This window comes from Cupressus sempervirens, chromosome 3 (genome assembly GCF_028749045.1).
Source record: "Cupressus sempervirens isolate cs-2001-9-10 chromosome 3, ASM2874904v1, whole genome shotgun sequence".
NCBI classification, from domain to species: domain Eukaryota; kingdom Viridiplantae; phylum Streptophyta; class Pinopsida; order Cupressales; family Cupressaceae; genus Cupressus; species Cupressus sempervirens.
This window is the reverse complement of record NC_143120.1, coordinates 790,897,970-790,925,271: the sequence shown is the minus strand read 5'-3', so window position 1 is coordinate 790,925,271 and position 27,302 is coordinate 790,897,970. Positions and strand designations below refer to the sequence as shown.

General features: G+C 34.7%; 1 protein-coding gene across 4 annotated transcripts; it reads right to left on the bottom strand.

Moving 5' to 3' along the window:
* Positions 1 to 27,127, bottom strand: LOC149569170 (antifungal protein ginkbilobin-like protein). 4 transcript variants are annotated; one of them, XR_016362714.1, is made up of 3 exons: positions 26,496 to 27,127; positions 20,905 to 20,971; positions 20,479 to 20,824 (listed from the first exon to the last, which is right to left on the bottom strand). XR_016362714.1 is itself a non-coding variant. In XM_089821933.1 (2 exons), the coding sequence occupies exon 1, from the start codon at positions 26,901 to 26,903 to the stop codon at positions 26,496 to 26,498; it is 408 nt and encodes a 135-aa protein (XP_089678059.1). In that variant the 5' UTR covers positions 26,904 to 27,127; the 3' UTR covers positions 1 to 299. The 4 variants fall into 4 exon arrangements, 3 of the variants coding, with proteins under 3 accessions (XP_089678059.1, XP_089678058.1, XP_089678057.1); XM_089821933.1 differs by lacking the exons at positions 20,479 to 20,824; positions 20,905 to 20,971 and adding an exon at positions 1 to 299; XM_089821932.1 differs by having other exon boundaries at positions 20,479 to 20,971.
* Positions 27,128 to 27,302: the final 175 nt, after the last annotated feature.

Genomic DNA, 27,302 nt, shown 5'->3' with positions numbered 1-27,302 from the left:
TTCAAAAAGTGCATAGCATTTATTATATCAATGTCTCTTTACAAGAGAAAGTTGGAATTGTCTTTGTCAAAAACTTGATTAGATCACAATGTTACCCAAAAGTTTGAATAGTCATTTAGCTAGTTGGCCCACCTCTAGAGTTATGAAAGTATACATCAAACTTTGGAATTAATGTTCTCCATTTATTATGGGAAATCTGGAAGGAGACAAATCAGAGAATCTTCAATGAAGCTAAAATGACCACACCTTTCTTCTTCAACAAAGTAGAGGCAAGTATCAAAGAAGTCATGAATAACAACCTGAGAAACACAACAAAGGAAGAAGGAACATTTTTAGATTGGGATGCCGACATGCATAATAACTAGACCAATCTAATAAATCCCCCAATGACATATGTTAATAATAATAAGCAAGCATAAAGAGATTGTAGATGATAATTTCCTCCAGTAGGTTGGGCTAAATTAAATTTTGATGGAGCTTCTTGAAGTAACCCAGGTAAAGAAGGTATAGGGTGCATTATCTAATTGGACATAGGAAATAGGATTTTAAAATGAGCAAAATCATTACGAATCATAACAAACAATATAGTAGAGATGGAAGCACTAATGGAGGGACTTAGTATAAGCTTAGAATTAGACATAGAAAAGATAATAATAGAGGGAGACTCTCAAATGATTTTAAACACTGTTAGGAAGCGTCATAGTACAAATTAGAGAATAAACTCAAAGCTTGAAAATGTTCTTCCCCTTTTAGATAAGTTTGAGGAAATAAGAATTCAACACATTTATAGAGAGTAATAAATATGCATACCTTTTAGCCAACAAAGGAGCCGATGGAAATTTACCTTACAAATATTCCTAATTAAAGTACCCACAGATAAACATCATTTGAGAATTTTAGAATCTCCATAATATAATATAGAAAACTCCTCTCCCTATGATTGGTATATCTCCAAAATTGAAATGTAAAGGCAAATTGAAAGGACCAATAAAATTAAGATGGTTTGGAAAAGATTGAGTATTTCATACTTTAGTCAATTTTTTCATAAGGAGGTATTCTCCAAAATACACTTCAAATTATTTTGATACATTACAAAGAATTTATGATATATAAGTGAATCCAATAACATTCCTTTTTCCTCTATTGTCAATAAAACTAACTCAATGAAGATAGAGTAAATCCCTTGATTATAAAAAAAGACTCACAAGAATAGAATAATATAACATTTTATGGGGAATAATGCAGTAACTCAATATTTTAAATTTCTCTTATTAGAACATGTTAGAATTGATCAGAACTTTGGTCAAAGAGAATGAAGAGGGAAAAATCCAAATGGAAGAGCTGATTGACCCGACCCTTGTAATTTTTACCGACACCACTAAGGAAAATCCTCAAATGGATGTCCTCAACAATGCCAAAAACAATGTGATGGACAGCTTCCACACCACCAAATGGATATTTCATGAAGTCCAAGAGCCCAAATACAAAGTGAGCAGCTTGGAGAGGGAGAACTACAACTTGAAGAACATGATAAGGGAGGAAGAAAAGAGCATGGACAACAGAGTGGAGGATGTGCATAGTAGGGTCCAAATGATGGAGAGCTCAATGCATATCATATTGGACCAATGCTATAATATTCTCAAAGAGGCTAATGAGAATATTAAGTTGCTCAAAAACAAAGTAGAGGAGCATAGAACTAGCAAGGAGGAGGACCCTACTCCCCACAACACCAAGGATAGGACACCTAATAAAAGTTCGAGAAAGCATAGTACTAGATCCAACATGAAGAAGAAGGACATCCTGGAACCTGACTAGGATCTCTCAGACATGAAGGAACTGGCTGGTAGATTGTCAGAGCTAGAAATCAGTGCAACAAAATTTTTGAGAGAAATCACCTGAGTGTCCTAGCTTTTTTGCTAGCACTGGTTTTTTGTCCTGCCCCCCTGATTTTTTACAAGTTTCTTTCTTTTATTTGTGGTGGGTTGTTTTAGTTGGTTTCTTTTAGTTAATATTGCTACTCTAAGCGTTCCATTTTTTTGTCAGTTCTTTGTTATGTAAGGGTTTCAAGCCCCCGTTAAAACCTATTTTCCTTAATCAAAAACATGTTACAATTTATCTTAACTTATTCAATTTCTCTTATTGGAACATGTTAATACTCATTTTAAACTTCCTCAATATAAAACTTTTATAAACTACACTATTTATAGATTGCTTACATTTAAAGATTTTAGACCAATATCCTAAATAACATTAGCATCAAAATACACTCATAAGTCATAACTTTGTATCAAAGATGCCTTAGTAAAGCATTTGAACACACACACACACATCTATGAAATTCAAATGGTAAATACTAATAATATTTCTTCAAGACAAAATTTTAAAAAGGGACAAGATTCCCAGATAATAGAAAAATAATATGGCATTTGAGGACTAATGTTTAAATGTAAGCTTAAATTGTTCTTAAGATGCAGGGAGCCATGAAGGAAATTCATATCAAAAAAGAAAAATTCACAATTGAGGTGGGAAGAGGATTCACATGTGGATTCACTTTAGAAATCCAAAAGCATAGAACTATCTAGACTAGATCTCCCTTTAATCAAATTATCAAATATGTAAAGGAAGGACTGATTTTCTTAGACCTTAAGTGTATTGAGAGCATATGTATATAACCTCAAATAAAATAGTGATAATATAGCATGGAATGAAGCATAAAATGGATAATGCAATAAAGAAGGGTTTTTCCTTTGTAAATATTTGAAACTAGGGTATGCCCCTTTTATTTCTGTAATTTGTACAAGACTCAAATCCCAGGCTAGACTAGAGGTTTTCTTCTCCGTTCTTTCCTACCAGTATCCCTCTGAATGGAGATACTTGTAATTTTATTTATTTTATTAATATAATTCATAAGGCTTTAGTTATTTACTGATCAAAAAAGAAAAAAGAAAATAAAATTGAGTAATTCATTTTTTAGAAACATTAAATAGAGAATGACATATTTAAGAAAACAAACCTTTTTTATGGGGGAGGAGGTATGTAAATATTCATCGTCCCCTATTCGTCTTGTTTGAGAGTAGATTTGTAGATAGTAAAATGTACTATTTGTCAAGTTGTAGTGCTCATAATAGATATTAATTAAGTATCGATTATGATTTTATGAGTGTGAATAATGTAGACATTGTTGGTTATACCTTGCTATTTTGAGAGCAATTACAAATGAGCCTCTTCTTTTTCCTTATAATGTTGTATGTTTTTTTTTTTCATTTTTAGATAGCAATCAAAAGAGAATGGTGGTTGTGTCCATAACCTTTGTATATTTTTTACTTGAGATACTATAGTAAAGGTGAGGCCTTGGCGTTCACCTTTACCAATATTAATTGTTTCCTTCTTGAGTGTCAAGCCTTATGATTTGTCTATAGTGGTAGACCATGCCACTAATAGAGGAGTTTTCCTATGATTCTCTCATGTTATCTAGGTTGTATTGTTTTTGTTTTTGGGTTTTTTTCATCCCATAGTGGAACATTAAATTTGTCAAATTTTATAGTCATCTATGTTGGTAATTATGATAGTTTTGATCCTGTGCAGTAGACGATATCTTTTCCCTCTCCAAGTGACCCATTTACAAGGCTAGCTTGGATCCATATGTTTATCATTAGCATTACATGTTGTGATTTCCTTAGTAATACTTCTTGGGGTATTTTCTCGACATTATCAGTATTACCCAATTTACATTGTGTTTACTTCAAGGCTCAATGCAATAGGTACATTTAGTTGTTGCAATATTTTTCTAGTGTGTATTGTTAAAACTTAATTTGTTGGGAATTAGTAAATGGATAGGTCAAAATCTTCTTGTTCAATTTTTTTTAGGTTCTTGTTTGTTGCTTGTCATTAACAATTTCCAACCCTATTGTTTTGGTTCTACATTGCACATATTTTGTAAGGTTTCTCAAAATTGTATTTGTAATCAAATGCCACCTTCTTGTTTGTATATATTTTGCAATGTTACAATTGTATTAAATTTGTGCCATAGATTTTTTGCAGTATGATATGCATAGATATGTTTGTCCATCATAGACAGTAGTTGTGCAATGTCGCCTACGAGTATTGATACTAATACCCTTAAAGCAAAGATGTTTATTTTAGAGTGTTGCTTCATGGAGCCTAGTGTCAATTTTTAGAAACATCTTTGGCCCAATGAAGCTCATCTCTTTGATGAGAATGTATCTTATATTTTTCATATCTTCTTGGACAGATGTTAATGGTTGTACTTGGATAGGTTACATGTCTTTGATTGGAATCTTTAGGGTTGCATGTAATGTTGAGGCTTGCAAATTAAATGTAGCTATTCTTATGCGAGTGAGTTTACTTCTTGGTGTCCTTGTCTTTGTAGTGTGTTTGTTATGCAGTTGATGAGATAGGATTTTTGAGCTCTCGTTGTTCCTTGTATGATCGTGTGTGTGTGTGTGTGTGTGTGTGTGTGTTCAATTAATACAAACCTATTTTTTCATACAAATTTTTTATAGCTATTATTCTAAAGATTTAGATATCTTATTATTTTTAATTTTAATTTTGATATTTTTATTCAATTTTATATTTGTTATTTTAATTATTAATAAATAGATTAAAGACATTGTTTTACTATCAAGTTTTTTTTTTAAAATCAATTAGGACATATCCTGTTTTATTTAATACAAATCTATTTAATTTATTATTCTAGAGAATGAAGAATCTTATAATGGTTTATCTGAATTTTGGTATTTTTATTTAATAAAGAAAACTAATTTTATTATTTATTTTAATTAATAAAAAATAGCTAACAATATTTTTTAGATTTTATTGTTATAAAAAAATGAAATTTATATATTTTTTCAATTAATACAAATCAAATTTATTCAATATTATAAAGATTTATGAATATTATTTTTCTTAATTTTTATGATTTTTAATTAATTAAATACATTATATATATTTTAATGAAAAAAAAAAACTATTTTATTTTTAATATAAAAATTAATCTTAACTTTAGTGGATAAAGTTTTTTTAATTGATTAAATAGATGATATTTTTCAAATTAAAAATATTGAGAAACTATTTATTTAATTTTCAATATAAAAAATGAATTTGAATTTCATATATAAAGTTTTGAATATTATATTGTAATTATTATTTCTAAATGTGAAGATATTAAATCATTGCATTTTTTTTATATTTTATTATTTTTTAATTAATTAAAATAATCATTATATTTTTTACTAATATATATATATATATATATATATTAGTAAAAAATATAATGATTATTTCAATTAATTAAAAAATAAATAAAAATATATTTTTTATTTTTATTGGTAAAAGAGCAATTAAATTAAAGAAGAAATAAACTTGCTATACTATCATTTATCGAGAAAATAAACAGACTTTTTAATACTATCATTTCACGTATACTTTTAATGTTTTATTTGATCAATACATTTTTTTTATACACAAAAAACATAACTTTTAAGTTTTATACAATTAATTTTATTATACAATATTATTTTTTATTTTTATTTTCAAATTGATTAATTTAAAAGATAATTAGTTTGATTATTTTAATAAATAAAAAATAGATAAGAATAGTTTTTTTCATTAAAATTAGAAATAAATAATGTTGAACATTTTTTTCTTAATTTGAACAGATTTTTCAGACTGCCACAAAATGTTTTAATGATTTTTGCGGAAACCTTGGTTGACAATGCTATTGACTGGTTTCAACACCTCCTTATTGGATGTATAACAACTTGGGATGACATGCAGACTCAATTTGAAGCACATTATAAGAGTACAGAGGATGAGCACACTCTCTTGACTCAACTTACCTAGATCAAGAAGGAGCCAAGCATTCCTGTATAGACTTCATTGCTAAATTTAATAAGCTGGTCAATAGGATCCCTGCTGCAAGCAAGCCTATTGCTGATAACCAGAAAATGTTCTTCATTAGCTCCATGCCCCCTGACATAAGATTTCAAATCAAATGTGCACATGTGGCTAATTTACTGGCTGCTCAAAACTTGGCAATTGAGTTGGAGGATGATCTGATAGCGACCAGAAAATGGAAAAGAGAGATTCAGAGTGGAGCATCTACAAGTTTTGTTCCTGGTGTAACTAATAATACTAAAGCAATGCTTCAGAAGCTCTCCAATGAAATGATTTCCATGAAGAGACAAATGGGAAAACCCAACCCTTCGCTCTAGCAACCATATCATGGTATTCTTCAAAGGCAACATGAAGGTAGGCCATTCCAATTGCCACCTGCTCAACAGAAGCTTGCTATCGAGGCACCTCCCAAGAAACAAAACATGTGCATTTTTCATCTACGATTTGATCATGATGGAAATTCCTGCCTGGAAATGAACAAATATAAGCAACTCACTACTTCTAATGAGCTAACCATCGAGTATCTTGAAAGTGAAGTTGATTCTGCTCTACTTTGCTACTCTGGAACATTCTTTTTGGAGTATGAATCAAATTCGTAGGTTGGAGGCGATTGCTTTGCTACCTTAGATAGAATTCAAATGACTATGGCTACAAGAAGTCAGTGAGAGAAGAATCTAGTGAACTCTATTCTTTCCTAGGACACAACCACTAGCCCTTCACCATCTGCAATTGGAGCATCTACTTCCTCATCTTGGAGGAAAGAGCAATCAAAGTTCGAACCAAGTGGTAAGCCTCATTCCTTATTTGATATTATACGATATTGTAAGGATGCTCACATCTAGGAGTCTCCCCTTGAGTATCTCAAAACTCATCTTGTTGAGTTACAAAAGTTGGTACATTATTGTAAAAGTGATGCTAATGCCAAAACCCAGCCTAATGTTAACTCTACCATTAACAATGACCAGCCTCAATTAGATAGTGGTCCCCTAGTTAATGAAGAGCTTTTTTTTCCTATGCTTTTCAAAGAGGAAGAAGCGTCTGTTTTAGCTACCTCCCCTGGTCAAAAGTTGAACCCCTTCAATGTATCCTTGTACATAAATGGCCATAAGCATAGCAATTGTATTATTGATTTTGGTGCCTTTGCTAACATTGCACCCTCTTCAATTGCCCATGCCCTTGGCTTGACCCTTACTAAAAGCTTTGGATGTTGCTATTCCATGGATGCAAAGTAGGTCCCTCTAATAGGTCAAGTAAAAGATGCACAAGTAGCATTGGTAGCTCACCCTACAAAGAGAATGAAGCTAACCATCTTGGTAGTAACATTCTAGCCAGCTACAGGATGCTTCTGAGCAGAAGCTTTTGTAGAGACAAGGGAGGCAAAATCAAGATGGACTCATCTCGTGCTACTATTCCTGTGGGGAATAAGAAAATCAAGTTAGAGCCTGAGGAGAAGGCCAAATTAACAGTTTTAAAATCTAATGACCCTAAGGCACAAATCCTGTATCAAAAAATGGAGTTTGGGAATTACATGATGCTTTGATTCTGATTATTCAAAAGAGCAACCAGATTCTTCTAATGATCTGGGAATTCAGATTGTGGAGTTCGATGGTAGTTGCGCTACTGCCAGGTCTAGAGTTGGTGTGGTGCTTAATTTAGCTTGCCTACAAGATGAAGTTCAAAAATACCAACAATAGAGTACGAAGATTTGTTGTTGGGTATCATTGATGCAAAGCAGATAGGAGTCAAGATCTTAGGAGCTCAAGGAGATGCTGAGCTCATAGTGAAGCAAGTTCGAGCTCAATACACTGTAAATAACGCACAACTCAAGAACTACAAAAATAGAGTATGGGATGAAATTGAGCACTTGGATGCTTTTTCAATTCAAGTTGTTCAAAGGGAGCAGAATGCAAGGGCGGACTTTTTAGTAGCATCTTCCTCATTGTTACTTCCTCATTTGGATTTCACAAATAATGAGTACAAGTTCAAAGTCTTGTTTAGACCAAAATGTTCCTGATAATGTAGAAACCTAGCAAGTGTTCAATGATGATAAGCAAATCTAGTCCTTCTTGGAAGTATATGAGTCTCTTAGTGACCAGTACTTTGAAGTGAGTGAAAATGTCTGCAAGGACTTCTCCTTGAACACCAAGAAGGAGTTGGAACTCGAAGCTTAGCAACTCAAAGGTAACAAGATTCCTCGACACCTCATTTCCCTCGAGAAGCTTTTTGATAGGCATGATGCATTTATTCGAAGGGAAAGAGGAAGGAAAGGTGGAACTTCTGGAGAATATGAAGGGATGAATATTGGCACCAAATATAAGCCTAAAATGGTTAATATTGATAACAGTTGCTCAAAAGAATAAAGAGAAAAGGTAAAAGGTTTGTTGAGAGAGTACTAAGATGTGCTTGCCTGGGGATATGAGGACCTAAAGACATTTAGGAATGGTGAGCTCAAGCACAAAATCCCCCTCAAACTTGACACTGCTCCTTTCAAGAAAAAGAAGTGTAACTACAAGCCTATGGTTTGTGATACTATCTTTAGGGAGGTGCAAAAGATGTTGGAAGCCAAAATTATCTACCCCATACATCATTTCAATGTAGATAGCTAACATTGTCCCAGCTCAAAAAAAGAGTGGGGAGATCAGAATTTGCGTGGACTTCAAGAATTTGAATCAGGCATCTATAAAGGACAACTATGCCTTGCCTAATATGGATCATCTACTGTAGATAGTTGTCAACTCCAAAATGATGTCCATACTAGATGGATTCTTGGGTTTTAACCAAATAGAGGTAATCCCAGAAGATCAGTTCAAGACTACATTCACCACTCTTTGGGGAACATTTGCATATAACAGAATGCCCTTTGGGCTTATTAATGTCGGTGCCACCTTTCAACAGGTTATGAACTCATCCTTCGCCAATCTTAAGGATAAGATCATCATTATCCACTTGGATGATCTGATGATCTTCTCCAAGAAAAGAGAAAATCATCTAAGGGACTTGGAGAAGGTGTTGAAAAGATGCAGAGAGCATGGGATTTCACTCAATCCCAAGAAATCAATCTTCTGTATTACAGAAGGTAAACTTTTGGGTCGCATAGTTTCCTAGGAAGGCATCATGATTGACCTAGAGCATGTTAGAGCCATCCAACAGCTGAATTTTTCAGGAAGCAAATTTGGAGTCGAATCCTTCTTCAGATAGGTGAACTTTCTAAGACAATTTGTCCTTGATTTCTATGAAATAACCAAGTGCATTGTTGGTATGATGAAAGGAAGTCTGAATTTCAAGTGGAATGACTCTGGAAAAGTGGCTTTTGATCAAATCAAGGATGTCATAGCTAAAGCACCCATGTTGGTATATCTAGATTACACCAAGGAGTTCATATTATAGTGTTATGCCTCAGCTCATACGATGTCTACAATACTCATGCAAGAGAACAAGGAAGGTACCCAAGCACTAATTTCCTTCATGAGTACCCCCTTAAGGAGCATGAGCTAAGATATTCTCAAATGGAGAAGCATTCATATGCAGTGGTAAGAGCTCTCAAAAACTTTAGATTATGTGTATTCCACTCTCATTTTATTGTGTTTGTACCTAATTTGGCTGTCAAGAGCATATTGAATCAACAAGAGATAGGTTGAAACACTAGAGGTGCATGGATAGCTAAGGTTGAAGAATATGACATTGACCTAAAGCCAACCAAGTTGGTGAGAGGGAATGAATTGTGCAAAATGATAGCAAAAAATTAGGACTTGAGCCAAGCAGGTGAATCTTCAAGAGCACTAATGGTTAGTCTTCAGGATCCCTAGTTCTCAAACATCGACTATTTCCTAACTTATTGAGACTGTCCTGATGGGCTAACATACAAGCAGAAACAAGACCTTAGAATCAAATCAGCTAAGTATGTCATCTATGATGATCAACTGTATAAGAGGGAAATTGATGAAACCTTTCTAAGATGTGTGGATAAACCTCAATAAGAGAGAGTTCTTCATAGCTTCCACAATGAGGTTTGTGGTGGTCACTTTTCATCAACAATCACAACATATAAGATCTTGAGGCAATGCTACTACTAGCCTGGAATATTCAAGGATGTGTATTAGTGGGTGGCAAAGTGCAACAAATGTAGAATGTTCTCACTCAAGCTTCAGTTAGTTGCTCTGCCTTTAAAGCCAATTGTAATTGAAGGCCCCTTTCAACAACGGAGAATTGATTTCATTAGACTAATCAGTCCACCCTCATCTGCTAGTCACTGATATGTCATCACTGCTACAAACTGCTTCACCAAATGGGTGGAGGCCAAGCCAACTAAGAAGACTATTTCTAAGGTAGTCAGTGAATTCATTAAGGAGAACATCTTAATAAGGTTTGGAGTGCCAACAAAGCTTGTCATGGACAATGCTTCCTATTTTTCTTTTGCAGAAATTACAAAATTCTGTTACGACAACACTATTTACCTAAGTTAGTCATCAAATTACTTCCCTTGGGGACATGGTCAAGCAAAATCAAGCAATAAGAACTTGATTGATATCATTAAGAAATTGGTCTCTAAGAACCAGAATAACTGGCACAAGAAATTATATGATGCACTTTGGGCAGACAGAGTTACACCTAATAAAGAAATCAAGATTTCCTTGTTTGATTTGGTTTATAGAGTTGAAGCCAGTCTTCCTCTTCCACTTGATTTATCCATTTGCAAACTTCAGCAAGTGATCGAGGATCCAGAATTCCAAGATGGATTGGAGAAGTGCATTATGTATCTGACTAAGTTGGAAGAAGAATGTGAAAGGATGGTTGATCATATTACAGAGCATCGAAGGCACATGAAAACATTCTTTGATAAGAAGGCTAGACCAAGGAAGTTCATGGAAGGTGACTTGGTTTTGCTATGGGATAGAAGACATGAGCCAAAGGCATGCATCACAAGTTTGACTCCATCTAAAAGGGCCCTTTCAAGATTATGCCAACAAACCAAAACAATTCCTTTGTTCTAGCATATCCTTTTAGAGAGTTCCTACCATTTTCTTACAATGGCCAGGATCTAAAGTTATATCAAGTTCACAATTGAAAGCAGGTAACCCCTATGGTTAGCGTTAGTTTAGGTAGGTTGCTTTGCATCTTTCTGTGATTTATTTTCCTCCTTTCCTAGTTTAGTTTTCCTTTATGCTTGCATGCTTAGTTTCATTTCTTGTTGTATTTTTTTCATTCTGGTTGTGTGAAACCAAAGACTTTGGGTCCCTTCTCACACATTTTGCAATGCCTAAGTCCCTAGTTAGAGGCAACTATTGCCAGGCTTTAGTCATCCCATTTTAAAGCTTGAGGTCATTGGTTAAAGTGAGTGAGAGGTGTCTAAGTCTATTTTAGGTCACTTACTTCTCATCTTTGTCAAAGTACTTTGCTTACTTTGTTTTTAGGGTCTCCTGTTGCAATACATTTACCTAATCTCTCTAACTAGGTTTCCTATTTTTCGATGCGCATGGGGATTAGATGATTTGAACATGGTTGGGGTGTGATCTTGTGTCCTCTCAATGAGAAGTAAGTGTTCTTCACTTTGTTCTCTAATATATTTCCCTAACATTTCATATCTCACAGATTCTGAGCTGTCGAGTTGATTTTCCCATCAAGCAACTACAACAAGTGCGAATCCAAAGGTTAAAGTCATGGAAAGTGATTAAAAGGCTATGAATATGATTTTGCCAATGCCCAAGGATTTATGAAGTTGTAGATGTATGCCAGGGTAAATCTCATTCAGATATGTGGAGAGAAGATCAATTTATGCTAGGGAATATGAGTGTATAGTTTTACCACTGCATATTCATGGAAATGAAGTTGTTTTGTTTTGTTTCTGAGGGTGTATGATCTTGAGCCAAATCTCAATTCAAATGATTAGGTAATGTGAGCATAATGTTGAAAGAACCATTTAAAGGCTCATAACTAGTAAGGCATGCCTGAAATCTAGCTCCAAGGCCATCAGATTGAAGCTAAAGGTTGAATGTTGTTTTCTTTGCCTCAATTTGGAAAATGTTGATGAGAAAGGAGTCTTCCACCCCAAGGCAATGAAAAGGGCTACTCCTCTGAGGGCTTTGAGAATAGAAAGTCAAGTTACCCTAAAAATTGAATATCATTTAGAGATGCCCAAAAGATACTTCCAAAGAAGTAAGTGTTGGAGATGTGAACCCGTTATGAAGAAAAAGCAGTGTTAAAAGCCTTTGGTGGAAAGTGGAAGAACGAAGTGAACAAGATAGCAAAAGGATCACTAACTATGCCATGATTCTAAATAAAAGGAAAATAACTTTGTGGAAAAGTGAAGTGTTTCTTTTTCTCCCACATATATTAATATTGTTAAGAATATCTACATGTCAAATTTTGAAGCTAAGTGAGGCACTTCCCACAAAGCTAAGTATTTGTGTTGTTTAACGACTTTTAGTCATATCACTTTACTTTAAGTAAAATAAGAGTGTTTTCAAGAACTTGGTATTTCATGTGCAAATAAACAAAAAATTTAAGTAGTCATTACTCATGGAATTGAATCTAGTCGCTATAATCATTTGCTAAATTTAATTTTGTTCGTATGGCGCCAACGTTCTAATTCCTAAAGCTATTTCACCAGATTTGCAAGCAATTGGCTTCTACAAGTATATTTAATGACTTTTTATCGAGAACTGCATCTTGTTCAACCATAGTGAATGGCAATTAGAGCTATTGGTTACGAAAGATTAATTGGCTTGGAGAGTGAGCTAAAAGACTTTACACATGCATCCTTCAAGTTCTACAATTTGGCTGATCTACATAGGAGGTTAAATTCCCAACCCATTCACCCAATCACTTTGAAACTCAAAGTAAGTAGATTGGTAGAAGCAGTCAGCTTTCTAATGGTAGTTCATGAACCCGAGCATAGAGAGGTACAATCCAGAATTGAAGCAGATTTTGTTTCCAGACTAGTCCATTCTCTTATCAATTAACAAGGCATTAAAGCATTCAATAATTGGCATCCCTACGCAAGAGCAATACTATGATATTGATTTTGGGTCCTTTGCATCCAAGTTTAATGAGAAGAAGACCCTTAGACAAGAAGACATGTTGAGGACCTAGTTCCAGACTGCTTGCTCAAAGAAGAGAAAAATGCCAAAGACTCTACTTGGCACAAATTTGAAACAAGAGATTGTGGCTATCCTTGCATTTCTCCTTAGACTGAAAGGAAGATAGGAGATTTTGGAGTTCATTGAGCACCACTTTTTCCTAGTGCAAGCAATCTATTCCAAGGATATGAAGATCGATTGGGCACAGATCATTTGTGATGAGCTTGCCTCATGGTTGTAGTCAACCAAAGGATTCAAGCAATCCTACATGTCCTCTTACTTAATCTATGCTTTGGCAACCCACTACTTGTGGCTTGGACTTCCTAGTGTCCCAAATTATAATGAGTGCACCAAAGTCTATGACTTTTATCCACATTTGCAACTACAAAGAAGCTATGAGAAGTACAATATTGTCAATGATGATTTTACAATGAAGTTGTGCCAAGAATCACAAGGATTCCTGGAAAGGAGGTTCTCACCAGAGGTAATTTCAGTTATAAGACAATTTGGATGCTCATTCATCCAGTTTCTGAGTTTCTCTTATTTGCAGATAGGAGCTTGTGATGGTTTTCCCAAGAGGTTGCCTAGATATCCAGGGGACAAGGTAGTTCTAGTTGAGCTGTGTTGACCAATCCTCGAAGTGAACACCCTATGTTCAAATGTTAAGAAGATTGACAAGATCCCATTTCCTATAGTGGTAGGCCCATATTCATGTGCCTCTAGATCAGATGCGTGAAATCTGCTGAATATTTTTTATGGAAATATTAAATTGTTAGATTATGAGGTGTTTATGCCTCAATATGATTTAGTGAATTTTGTTAAGAATCATTTGAAGTTGGGATATGCCTATAGGCATGTCCCGAATATTGAAGAGTTTTGATCTGGGTGTCTCGATGAGTACCAAACTTAAGAGAGATTTTGGTCATGACTAACTATTGAGGGAATAAAATTATATAGCGATTATGTGGATGTTTGTAACCTTACAGATGATGGAGCCTACATGCACCCCAAATCTTATGAGAAGATCAAAGGCACACCAATCCTATCTACCCCACCTATAGACCCAGTCATTGACATGATGGAGGTTCTTATGCGAGGGATAGTCAAGAGAACAAACAAATGAGTGGAGTGGACCTGAGCAAGAAAGAAGAGGACTAGAAGCACTAGTTTTATAGGTGGAGTATCAATTGGAGTCATCCAATTAGCTACAGCTACAACCACAACAACAACTACAACAACATCTATAGGGCCATCATAATCCATTGGCCAAGGAGGAGACCAACCTCCATAAAAGAATGTGCCACTCACACCTACCTATGGAGTTGGCCCTCTTCCAAACATAGGGAAGACTGGAGAAAAGGAAAATGAAAAGGATAAGGAGAAGGAACAAGAAAAATCAATGGCTTTAAGTCATCATCCCCTATTCAAGTCATCAATTTGGATGGCGACACTAACCCCATGGATGGTCAGGAACAAGAAGCATCTCGACAAGGGGATACATTAGCCCTTTCGATAATCAAGGTAGTTTCCTTTGCTGTTGCTTCCCAAAGCAAGCCAACTTTGTCGATTTTATGTAAGCTGTTCAACCCATCTGCACTACAATCTGCTATTAATGTGCTCTCTACAGAGATTTGGCTCATGGAGACCATTGATAGGAAGAAGAGGAGATATGAGGATGGGGCCCCATCAAAGAACTTGATCACACAAGTCACCTCCTCCCGGCCATCAAAGAAAGCAAACAAGTAGAAGACAATTGTTGCACTGGCTATAGATTTAGCAACTAGCCATATACTAGTTGAGATTACAGAGCCTCAAAAAAAAGGAAGATTTCACAAGCTCTCAAAAGATGACTTCCAAATTAGAACATTGGAACCTGGTATTCCAGTTCATGACTCCATGGTGAACATGTGGAAGTCAACTAATAAAAAGATTGAGGACAAGCTGGAAGAACTCAGAGCGGAGAAGGAGATATTGAAGGCCTCAAACAAAGAGCTAGTGGACTACACAAAGTCTGCACTTGGGAGTACTTCTTACAATCAATTCGACCCAAATGCAGAGGAGAACAAGAACTTACTACTTAAGCTGCAACAAGAAAAACAATTTGGGCAAGTAGGTCGAGCTTGGGTAGATCAAATAAAGGCTCAAGGTCCCCTACTAGTTGAGAATCTGGGAAGCTTGATATTGGATGCTCACAAGCTCAGAGAGGTAGCTTCAGATCATCAACAACCATACAAAAGGCATTAGGATAAGCTGATAGAGCAATTGGCCCTTCTATAAGAAGTGATAAACATGAAGACCAATGTGGCCATTGCTCACAAGATTTTAAAGACTGGCCAAGAGTCACTAGTCCACTGGAAGCAATCCTTGGAGTTTGTCATAGAAAACTCTGTGAGATTTGTAAGCAAACTCAAGGATGTGTATGACCTAGTGCAGAAGATCATTCAAAAGTTATTTCAGTATTTGAAGATCTTGCACACAGAGTCCTTCGTGTTTGCTAATGGCAAGCTGGTGGACATCGAAAGAATGAAATCCAAATTCCTGGCATTTGTCAACAAAGTCGTTGGCCCCCTCAACTTCCAAGTGTCAAAGATCTAGGACCTCTCAGCAGCAGATGTAGTCATAAGGAGAGAAATGGAGAAGTTCCAATCGAGGGTGGCCAGAATTGATGAACTAACAGAAATGCATGACTACTAGATGATCCAAGCTGACAATATTCTCATTCTAGGTGTCAAAGAGCTGGATAAAGTAACCAAATCCATGAAAGCTTGTAGAGCTAAGTCAGTTACTTCTAAGAAGACATGATGCTCTAATGCTTCTCCAGACATTTGTCCTTCTTCCCCTCCTCTTTATTTTGTTGTCATTCATGGCATTTTGTTAGTCTCTATAACGGACAATGACTCATGTTTTTCCTATTGTTAGATTGTTCCATTCAGAGATGCTCTGCATGGCAAGTCATCTAATGTAACTGGCCATTTTGAGAAGGCCTATAAATGTAACCTTTTATGAATTTAATAAGATCGACAAAATTTACTTTGGGCAAACTCCTGTAGTTGGGACAACTGTGTGTGACCTTGAGTTCATTTTAAGTTTTGTTGTTCATCTAGTTTAGAAGTTGAGTTCATGCAATGAATGTGTTAATGTTGATAATTGAATGAATGTGAATGAACTTGGCTTTATTTCCTTCATTCAATAGAATGTATGTCTTATTATCTTTAGCATAAGCATGTCTTCTATTTTCTTTGTTGTTTGCCATGGTCTGTATGTTTAGTTTAGTTCTTTGTCTAAGGAAGTTGGAAACTGGTGTGTGGAGTAGCTAAGGGATAGTCAATCCGAGTATTGTCAAAACATTGGCTAACTCTATAGTCCGAGAATTACTATTTCAATTTATTTCCTGTCTTCTTGCTATCATAGTTAGTCTTGCATGTTTCAATTTCTCTGCATTGTTAGTCCGAGTAGATTGCATCCCATAAGATAATCCCCCTACTCTGCCTAGGTTGTTTAAAGTGTTGAGCAACTTGGTTTTTGCATCTTCTGCTCTCTGGTTAAGAGCATACCCCAAAAACCCAAAAGACAAATTCATTGCATATATTGCATGTTGAAGTTGATGAACAATCAACCCCACAGCTCCCAAAAATCACCTACATGCAAACACCTGTTATAGAAGAGAGAGGCAAAAAGCTATGGAGGCAGGAATTGCCAAATCCATAGATGAGACATTCTTGATGAGCAAAAAGAGATTGCTATAATCAAAACTGAATTATCTCAAGTTAAGTTTACAATGAGAGATCATCCTTATAAAGGAGATCAAAAACCTAAAAAAGGTCTAACCTAGGTTGCATCAAAATAATTAATAAAAGAAATTAATTATTAGATGCCTAAAGTTTAGCTTAAGCAACTAGAGTTAATTAGAAAATATCTAATAATTCTAACACCCCCCCTTAAGATAAACTTAGGGAGTAGCTAAAAACCTAGAAACTACTGCTGAAAGTAGAAATGGGTCCTGGCAAACAAAGCCTGATGAGGTACCCAAGCACAACCAAATCTCTGAAAAGAGGAGAAATAGAGAAAACCACATGGGAAAAACCCTACTCCAAAAAGAGATGGAAAACATGCTGAAATAAACTAGTGAAGGACTGAAAAAGCCTCCAAACTAGGGAATGTCCCAGAAGATAGGAACAAAGATGATCATGTAGAACACCACTGAAGCATGTAGAAGCTGCAAAGCTCTGTCAAAAGTGACTGCTGATCTGAAAGACCTCCACTGAAATAGAACCTGACCAGGTAGAGAAGACTATAATCTGCATCGAATCAGGAGGCACACAAAGGCAAACAACTAAACTCGAGGATACAGATGGCATGAAACACCAAAGCCTGAAGAGTTGATCAATCGAACCAAGGAAGCATGAGAAACAACAGAAGAACCCCCCCTAATGCAGACAAGGGTGAGGTGATAGGCACCTAAAAAAGTGGGCCAAAAGAACTGCATGTCAAGGAACCACGATCAAGATGCACAAAATAGTACATGTGTGTGTACTGAGGTGATCAATCTCAGACACGTCATGAGGCTAATGTCACGGAAGGGACACTCACTAGACAAAGGAAGATGGCAAACAAAGGCAAAAACATCAACCCCCCATGGCACTTTATCAAAGTAGTGCATGTACAATAAGGCACAAGATATAATGAATCCTAAGAATACAGTAATCGGTATGAGTGTCCTCAGATGACACTACTCGAATCAGAAGGCAAACAAAGGCAAACAACTGAAACAAAAATACAGATGTAGTATGGCACTTTATCTCAATGCGTTTGCAATAATGCATACAAATGATGGCTAAATAGATCAGAAGAGACATAAGACTAATACAGTAGATAGTACAAGTCATGACGAATCATCTAAAGCAAAGAAATCGATCCTCGGACCTGAAACAACCAAGTTATCCATCATAATGCAAAAAGTGCAGAAGATTGAATAGAATGTGCTTGGAGAAAAATCTAGAAAAACAACCAGCATCACTGAAAAGAGGTCGGAAAGATATTTCCAATGATATAAAGAATTCCCAAATTGGAGATCGAATGCTCAAGATATGCCTCCCGGAGTGCAAAACTATACCCCTGACTTTGACAGCAGAAAAAGCTATCAAAACAGCATCAAAACTGAAAACTAACTGTACCACTATGACGGGCTCGGAATCAGCTTTCCGGCAATATCTCGTTTGCAAAAAATGGAGTTCGTTTGCCCAAGATATGAGCAAAAAAGCAAAGGTAGGTTCAAATAGAGGTCGAGGAGGTGACAAGAGTAGTGATGCAGTGCTGATATCAGCAGGTGATGAGCCCAAAGTTGACGGTCAAATGGCCGTCAAGGCAAAAAAATGCCATAAAATGACCCCTGTTGAAAAAAATTCAGCCACCTCAGCCAGTGAGCGACTCATTTTTTGGAGAACTCAGATTCCTGGCAAGTGGTTTCAATCTTGTGCAGAGGCTTGAATCCTGTGTGGAGGTTTGGAGGGTTTGTGAGAAATTTCAATGTGGGAGAAGAGGCGGCGCAGCTTTAGGCGAGTCTGACGGGAACTCCATGGGAAAGTGCCATCGCTGTTTCGAAGAAGGCTGAGAACTCCTCCCTCTTCATCGTTGCTAACTTCACCTCCTCTCTTCTCTGTGTTGGGTGGCGACTCTCATGCACCTTGGGATTTCGAATTGTTAATGGGCCTGTGTGACCTTTTGTAAATGGGCACCATTGTCTTTGGAGATTGTGCGAGTTATTCAAACACATGCAATTTTTTGGCCACCAGCCCTTTGTTCGGCTTTTGAACAATCAACCCCACAGCTCCCAAAAATCACCATGTTGAAGTTGATGAACAATCAACCCCACAGCTCCCAAAAATCACCTGCATGCAAACACCTGTTACAGAAGAGAGAGGCAAAAAGCTATGGACAATCAACAATCAACCCCACGGCTTTGATACCATGTTGAAGTTGATGAACAATCAACCCCACAGCTCCCAAAAATCACCTGCATGCAAACACCTGTTACAGAAGAGAGAGGCAAAAAGCTATGGAGGCAAGAATTGCCAAATCCATAGATGAGACATTCTTGATGAGCAAAAAGAGATTGCTATAATCAAAATTGAATTATCTCAAGTTAAGTTTACAATGAGAGATCATCCTTATAAAGGAGATCAAAAACCTAAAAAAGGTCTAACCTAGGTTGCATCAAAATAATTAATAAAAGAAATTAATTATTAGATGCCTAAAGTTTAGCTTAAGCAACTAGAGTTAATTAGAAAATATCTAATAACTCTAACATTGCACTCATAAGGGAGTTGTACCTTTCAATTCAAGGGTCTTTGATAGGTTACTACATTGACCCATTCTGTTGTTAACTTTTGTGTTTTCCATAAGCCATTGTGCAAGTAAAGAGTCAAGGTATAAACCAAAGTATCAAGGAGGATAAATTGTTAACCAACAAAATAAGACTATTTTACAATTCAAATTAATTATAATTTATATTTTATAATAGTTTATAAAATTAAAAAACTATTATTGTAACTATAATTACAAATTTTCAAAAAAAATTATAATTATCTATAGTTAAAAAATTAGTTTACATATAAATTAAAATTAAAATTAATTATAATCTAAATGTAAGTACATGACACGTGTTTAACTACCAACATTTATCTATTAATATCTCATCAATTAAATAAATTATATTATTTAATTAAACTTGCATCCTACATCCATTTTATTTAATTGAATAATATAATTATTTGAATAATCATCATAAACTCCCAAATCCTATTCTAATCCTCTACTAATGAGGAAATATTGTCATATCCACGATTCAAAATTTCCTTAAATACAAATGATCAAATCAAAACCAAAATCAACTCTTAATTTTTTTCATCAAGCCAACTAAACTAACCCCAAGAACACATCAATTGCCTTTAAGAAAAAGAAAATTGCCTTTTAATCTCGACATTCATCTAACCAAATGAATCTTAACCTTTCATCCACCCAAAAAAGCATTTAATTAGTTATCCATCCCAAATTTACATTTAAAGTTCCTTTCAAATGATCATATTTAACCATCTTAAGCCCTATTCCAACCATCACCTATCACTTGGAGTAATCACTATGGTTATCAAAGATTCAGAATGGTGATGCCTATCATGTCTTTTGTCATTCTTGCATTCCTTTATCTCTAATTGGAGGTATGATACTTAATAAAGGATACAATCTATATTTTGTGTCCATGGTTATTCCAATCTTTTACCTTATTATTCACATTTTAACATGCTTAGCAAAACCACTTCCTAACTTTTAATCCTTCTCATTTTTAGTATATTATAACTATTTTTATAGATATTATTATTAAATTTCCATCTTTCGTAGTTTTGCGTATCTTGATTATCAAATAGTGTGTCCATATTTACTCATGGTATATTTTTAACTTGACGACCTAACAGCATAACCCTTTGATAAATGCTCTATAAAGTGGGGCATATATATTATATGGTGATATTTTTGCAATTATTACAACACATGCTTACAACTCTAAGTGGGACATCTATAATTGGAGTGATATACTTGTAGTTCTTAATGGTACACTTACACCCTTCAACAATGCACTCACAATTGGATTGTTTGAAATTAAAATCCTACTTGCACATTTATAGTTGTAAGTAGTGTATTTACAATTAGAGTAACACACCTCAAACTTCTAGTGCATCCACACCTTTCAAAGATGCATCTATAAATATAGTGGTACACTTGTAGCTCTTGATGGTGTACTCACACTCAGTGACACACTTTCACCTTTCTTAGTGCACCTACAACTTGCTTGGTGCACCTACAACTTGCTTAGGTCACCTACAACTTACTTGGTGCACTTACAAGTCACTTAGTGTACCTAGAATATGTTGAAGTTGATGAAAGAACAACCCCACAACTCCCAAGAATCATCTACATGCAAACACCTGTCACAAAAAGAGAGAAGCAAAAGCTATGGAGGCTGAAATTCCCAAATCCATAGATGAGACATTCTTGATGAGCAAAAAATAAATTGCTATTATCAAAATTGAATGAATAAAAAAAATTACAAAGAGATCAATCCTTATGAAAGGAGATCAAAACCTTAACATGTAAAACCTAGGTTGCATGATAATAATTAATTATTATATGCCTAAAGTTTAGCTTAAGTAAACTAGAGATAATAAGTGAATTAATAATTAAATCAAAATAATTTAATTAATTAGGCAATATCTTATTACTCTAACACCCCCCCCTTTAAGATAAACTTAGAGAGTAGCTAAAAACCTAGAAACTACTGCTGAAAGCAAATTGGGTCCCGACAACAAGGCCTGATGAGGTACTCAATTGCAACCAAATATTTATAAAGAGGAGAAATAGAGAAAACCATATGGGAAAAACCCTACTCAAAAAAGAGATGGAAAGAATGTTCCAGAAGATAGAAACAAAAGATGATCATGAAGAACACCACTAAAGCATGAAGCTACAAACACGACCAAACTACTAATCTGAAGAACCTCCAATGTATAGAACATGACCAGGTAGAGAAGACCAAGTCTAAAGAGTTGATCAATTGAAGATAGAAAGTATCTTCATGGCCTCCAAAATTAGGAATGAAAGTATGTCTATATGGTAAATGATCCATCTCACCGAAATGCATAGGTATCTAGTTGCTGCAATCGCCTAGTACATAGGATCAAATACTATATACACAGCTCACTCCATCAACCCAAGAAAGCAATAGAACCAACATAAACCCCCTCTAATGCTAAGAGGTAAGACATGAACATTGAAATTGAATGCAATATTTCATGCAGAAAGAAGAACTCAGAACATCGAGAGTGCAAAAGAAGTACAAACACCTATACTGGCACATGCCATCAACACATCATGAGGCTAATGTCGTGGAAGGAACACTCAATTGACTAAGGAAGATGGTGAATATGGCCAACATAAAACCACCTTAGGCACTTTATAATGTAGTGTGAGTACATCAAAACAAAAAGATGTCCAAGATCCCGAAATGCAATAGAGTGGCACGTTATCTCAGTGCGTTTGCAAAAATACTATAAAAGGATGTCAACAAAGATCAAAAGTGACATAAGGTTGATACAATAGATAGTATAACCAATGAAAAAATTATTTGAAACAACAAAATCGATCCTCGAACCTAAAACAACCAAGATATCCATTAGAATGCAGAAAAGCAAAAAAAAATGAATGGAATGTGCCTGGAGCAGAATTTGGAAAATAGAATTTCTCAAGATATGTCTCTCAGAGTGCAAAATAGAATTTTTGACTTTAACAACCACAAAAGGCCACCAAACAACATCAAAAATCCAAATAAATTGCACCATCATGACAAGCTTGAAATCAGCTTTTTGGTGCTTCTTTTGGATCGAAAAATGAAGTATAGATGAGCAAGTTATGGCCAAAAAATACATGTAGGTCAAAAAAGCGGTGGAAAAAATTACCACGTTGGGATTCGTGCCAAAATGCCTCGAAAAGCATGTCCAACAGTATCAAAAATTGCCTCAGTAAGTGTGTCAAAAATCTTGATTTTTCAACAAAAAATCTCAATTTGTGTGCCAAAAATTAAAAAAATTCCACCTCAAGAAACATGCCCAAAAATTAGAGAATCGTCGCCATGAGAAATGTGCCCAATCTAGGAGCGATATTTTTTAGCTGCAAATTTCAACTGTGTCCAAATTGGATAAATTTTATATGAAATTGGGGGTTTTGGGGCACTTTGAGCTCAATGGTGATGTCTGTTTGGGCTTAAAGTGTACCAAAAAATGGTGATCTCATAGATTCAAAACAAAAAAACTCTAAAAAATAAAACCCTCTAAACAAAAAGCATAGATCTGAAAGCCAAGGCAAACTTCTCATAAACAAAACAGAGGCATGAAGATTTGGAGCTCTTATACCATGTTGAAGTTGATCAAAGATCAATCCCATAGCTCCCAAGAATGATCTACATGCAAACACCTATCATAGAAAGAGAGAAGCAAAAGCTATGGAGGCTGGAATTCCCATATCCATAGATGAGACATTCTTGATGAGCAAAAAAGAAATTGCTATTATCAAAAGTGAATGAATGAAAAAAATTACAAAAAGATCAATCCTTATAAAAGGAGATCAAAACTGTAACAAGTAAAACCTAGGTTGCATGATAATAATTAGTAAAATAATTAATTATTATATGCCTAAAGTTTAGCTTAAGTAAACTAGAGATAATGTGTGACTTAATAATTAAATCAAAATTATTTAATTAATAATGCAATATCTTATTACTCTAACATAATACCTTGTAACATTTCTACACAAATAATAACATTTTTACAATCCTAAATGAAAAAACATTTTTATTTATTTATCAATATCGAAACTTTATCAAAAAGCTTAAGCATACTTAAAGTAACACAAATTCTTCATGCAACAACATGCATACACTCCATTTCCATTATTTTAAGTTTTATCATTGACATGCATCATTTTAAGCATCCTTTAGGTTTTGTGATGTCATTAAGTTGACTATTGTATTGTAGGCTAGTTGGTAGCATGCCCTTCATAGGACTATTGACATTCGTTGTATACTCATTTTCCTAATGCACAATCTTGAAAGAATAAAAGTACAAAGTCATGTCACACTTTTATAAAGGAAATGACCAACACTAAGTCAACTCTTTAACTTAAACCACTAAAACTTAATAAATATGTTTTTAATTTTGAAATGATGTAATCTTTGCAATTCACAAAATTTGATTATTATATTCAATTTGGTTTGTTCCATCACAAATTCTATCTCATGCATTAATTAATCTAACATAGTCATTGAACTTTAAAAATCCTTGAGCTAAGTTCTTCTGATGCTTCTTGTTGTTACTCTTACCTCACGTCAAAAACTTCTAAAAAGGAGACTAGGTATGATAAATGGTCTCCTTCGGTTTATATTACTTTAAAATAAATATTGATGGCTCTTTCTTAGACAATTTTGGAATGATTGAGCTTAGAGAAGTTAGCCATTTCAAAAGAAGGGTCTATTCGTCATTTTTCATATTTACTATAATGGGGGTCAACACCAACAATTTGATGGAACCTTGTGTCGTTCTTTTGTCTCTTGAGAAAATTTGTTAGTTGGTCTAAAATTAATTAATTGGAAAATAAAAATTTTAATTTTTGTTTTTATGTTTACGTTTTGAATAGAGAGATGACTATGAGTACTTATAGCATTTGGTGACTTTAGTTGAGAAAATAACATGTCTCATTCCTATGTTTGAAATTATGTCCTTATTTTATAACCCTTAGAATGGAACTCAACTATTGCTTATTTTGCCAAATTGACTATTATAATCACAATTAGAACATCTCTTAGTAGAGCCTTTTGTCTTTGAGAAGCTATCTTAGCTTCTCTACCTTATTCATAGTGATCAATCTTGACTCTCCCTTTTCGTTTCTATCACACCTCAAGTTTGTTGAATTTCATTTTACTTGAAATTCTTCAACAAAGCTCTTATCTTGGTCTTGTAGATTTTTTTGACTTCTTTCCTAAGATTGATATCTTGTTTCTGCTAGTTTGGTTGATAAGGAGCCCATTCTATTGGCAAACCATATTTGCTTGATGGGTTCTCTAAGCTCTTTTTTAAGATAATATTATGGGAGATCCATGAGAAATTTTTTTCTCTTTTCTTACTTAAGAGTCTAGAACATTTGAAAATTACTTTCTTGTGATATTAATATATATTATAATTTTAGGGAGAGGAAAGGCCAAGGTATTTTTCAAAGGTATTAATTTATGATAAGTTTAAATTTAAAAACTTATATATTAGATCACTATGAATTATATCTAACAGGAGAAGTTTCTTTTATCAAATTAAAAAAATCCATATACTTAAATATTTAGCAACATTTTACATAGATTATGGGTAACACATAATAAATCAAAAAATTGTAAAATTTCAAATAATCCATTCCTTATAATATAGTATATTAGTGTTGAAATCTTCCCTTCTTAAGATTGCATTATATCCTAGCGAGAAAACCTTTTAAGATAAGTGATCCATTGAAAATAAGATTTTAAAAATTTAGGAATAATTTACAAGAATCTAATTTCACAAAACTACTTTATCTCATCGGCATTAATAAACTATTTCATTTTATTTTAAAAGATCTAAGTAAGCATATCATAGGAAGAAAGCATGTTTAGACACGATTGATTGAAACAATGTTTTCAAATCTTAGATAGTTTAAGAACAATTTAAAAGAATCCATTTCATTAGAGTGCTAGATCTCGTAGACATTATTTCAATCTTTTCATTTTAATTTAATACCCACTTTAATCTTTCATTTTCTTTCAATGCACAAATCAAGGGTTAGCAAGACTAGAACTGAAATCTTCAACTCTCAAGATTGAAGTAGCTATATCATAACCATTAGCAAGCAAGGCTTGCAAGACATGTGATTAATTGAAAGTAGTTTTTTGAATTTAATAAATACTAATAACAATTTACACAACTATGAATTCACAACAATTAAAAATAACTACTTGATCCCAAAGACATCATTAAAATCTTCCATTTTATTCCAACGCCCACCCTTGATCTATCATTTTATTTCAATGTACACCTTTATCTTTCATTATATTTCAATGCCCACCTTGATTTCATTTTAGTTCAATGTCCGCCTTGATTTCATTTTAGTTCAATACCCAAATCACATATAAGCAAGACTATAACTGAATTTAGCAAATACACACCTTGATCTTTCATTGTATTTCAGTATTCCACCTTGATCTTTGGCTTTATGACAACACCCAAATAAAAATAGGCAAGACCAAAGCTGAGTTTAACAAATGCCCACCTTGGTCTTTCACTCTGTTTGAACACCCAAATCAAGAATAAGGAAAACTAGAGCTGAATTTAGCAAATACCCACCTTGATATTTTACTTAATTTCAGTACCCCACCTCAATCTTTTGCTTAACGTCAATACCCAAATAAAAATAGGCAAAAATCAGAACCAAATTTAACAGATACTCACCTTAAGATCTTCTATTCTATTTGGACACCCAAATCAAGAATAAGCAAAACTAAAGCTGAATTTAGCCTATACCTACTTGATCTTTTGCTTTGTTTCAATACCTAAACCAAAAGTAGGCAACAATAGAACCAAATTTAGCCAATACCCACTTCAATACCCAAATCGAGGGTAGAAAAGTCTATAGCTAAATTTGACAAATACCCACCTTGGTTTTTCATTTCGTTTCAATACCCAAAACAATGTTTCTCCTTACTTTCTGAATAATAGAGTAAAATGGATTGTACAAGGCTGATGAATACATAGACAATGGTATAAAAAATAACCTAAACCAGAGCCGAATGAATTCAGCAAATACTCTCCCCCACAACTTAGGTCAGAGAAGCTAAACAATCCAAGTAAGTGATGAAAACAAAGGGAACAAAGGAAGACCTACCTAGTCAGAGAAAGGATAGGCCTCATATCTGAGGGAACAGTCCACCAGTCTGGCCCTCGCACCCAATGCACTTCCACAGGTGTCTTGGACAGTCTGCCTCGCCGCCTTGAGACATTCCCCACTGTCCTCTACGGATAGACTTGCATTGCATGTGGCATGGCCGTAGGCAAAAGCAATTGGGAATGGTGAAATGTTGATGTAATCACATTTGTTGGAATCAGAAGGCGTCTGCTCCACCAGATCTTCCTCTACATAATCCACGCTCTTCTTGAATGGATCATCTGCGCTGTATGTATTCCCATTGCACAAGGTTTGCACTACTTTTGTGTTGGGTACTCCTCTTGCATGAACTGCAAAACCCACAATTATCATCACCATAAGAACAGATCGGCTTGCAGAGTTCCTCATTTTCCCCTGCAGCTTTTGGGGATTTCTTCAGTCGTTTGGAGGACGAGATAAGAGTATCGGGATTAGAGTCGGAAGATACGATAATGAAATGAATCGAGAATAGAGACAGGAGGACCGAGAAGTAGTGGGAATGCCGTCTGGTCAAATGGAGATTGGCTATGCTTGCTTCTCGACGATGAAGACTTCCTTGTCTTGGATAGTTGTGCCGACTGAGGAACAAAAGCTTGAGGATAAAGAAGTTATTATAGTATTTTGTAATTTTGTTTTTCATATTTGACCCATTTGCTGAAGAACTATACCTAATGAGAGGGACTTAGACTTACCTTATGATTAACTAAGTTAATGAAAGGGGTTAAATTTAATAAATTAAGAGATGATAGGGAGAGGATTCACTATTGA

Coding starts and splice junctions, on each gene's coding strand:
- LOC149569170 (XM_089821933.1), bottom strand. CDS start 26,903: ATGAGGAACTCTGCAAGCCGATCTGTTCTTATGGTGATGATAATTGTG.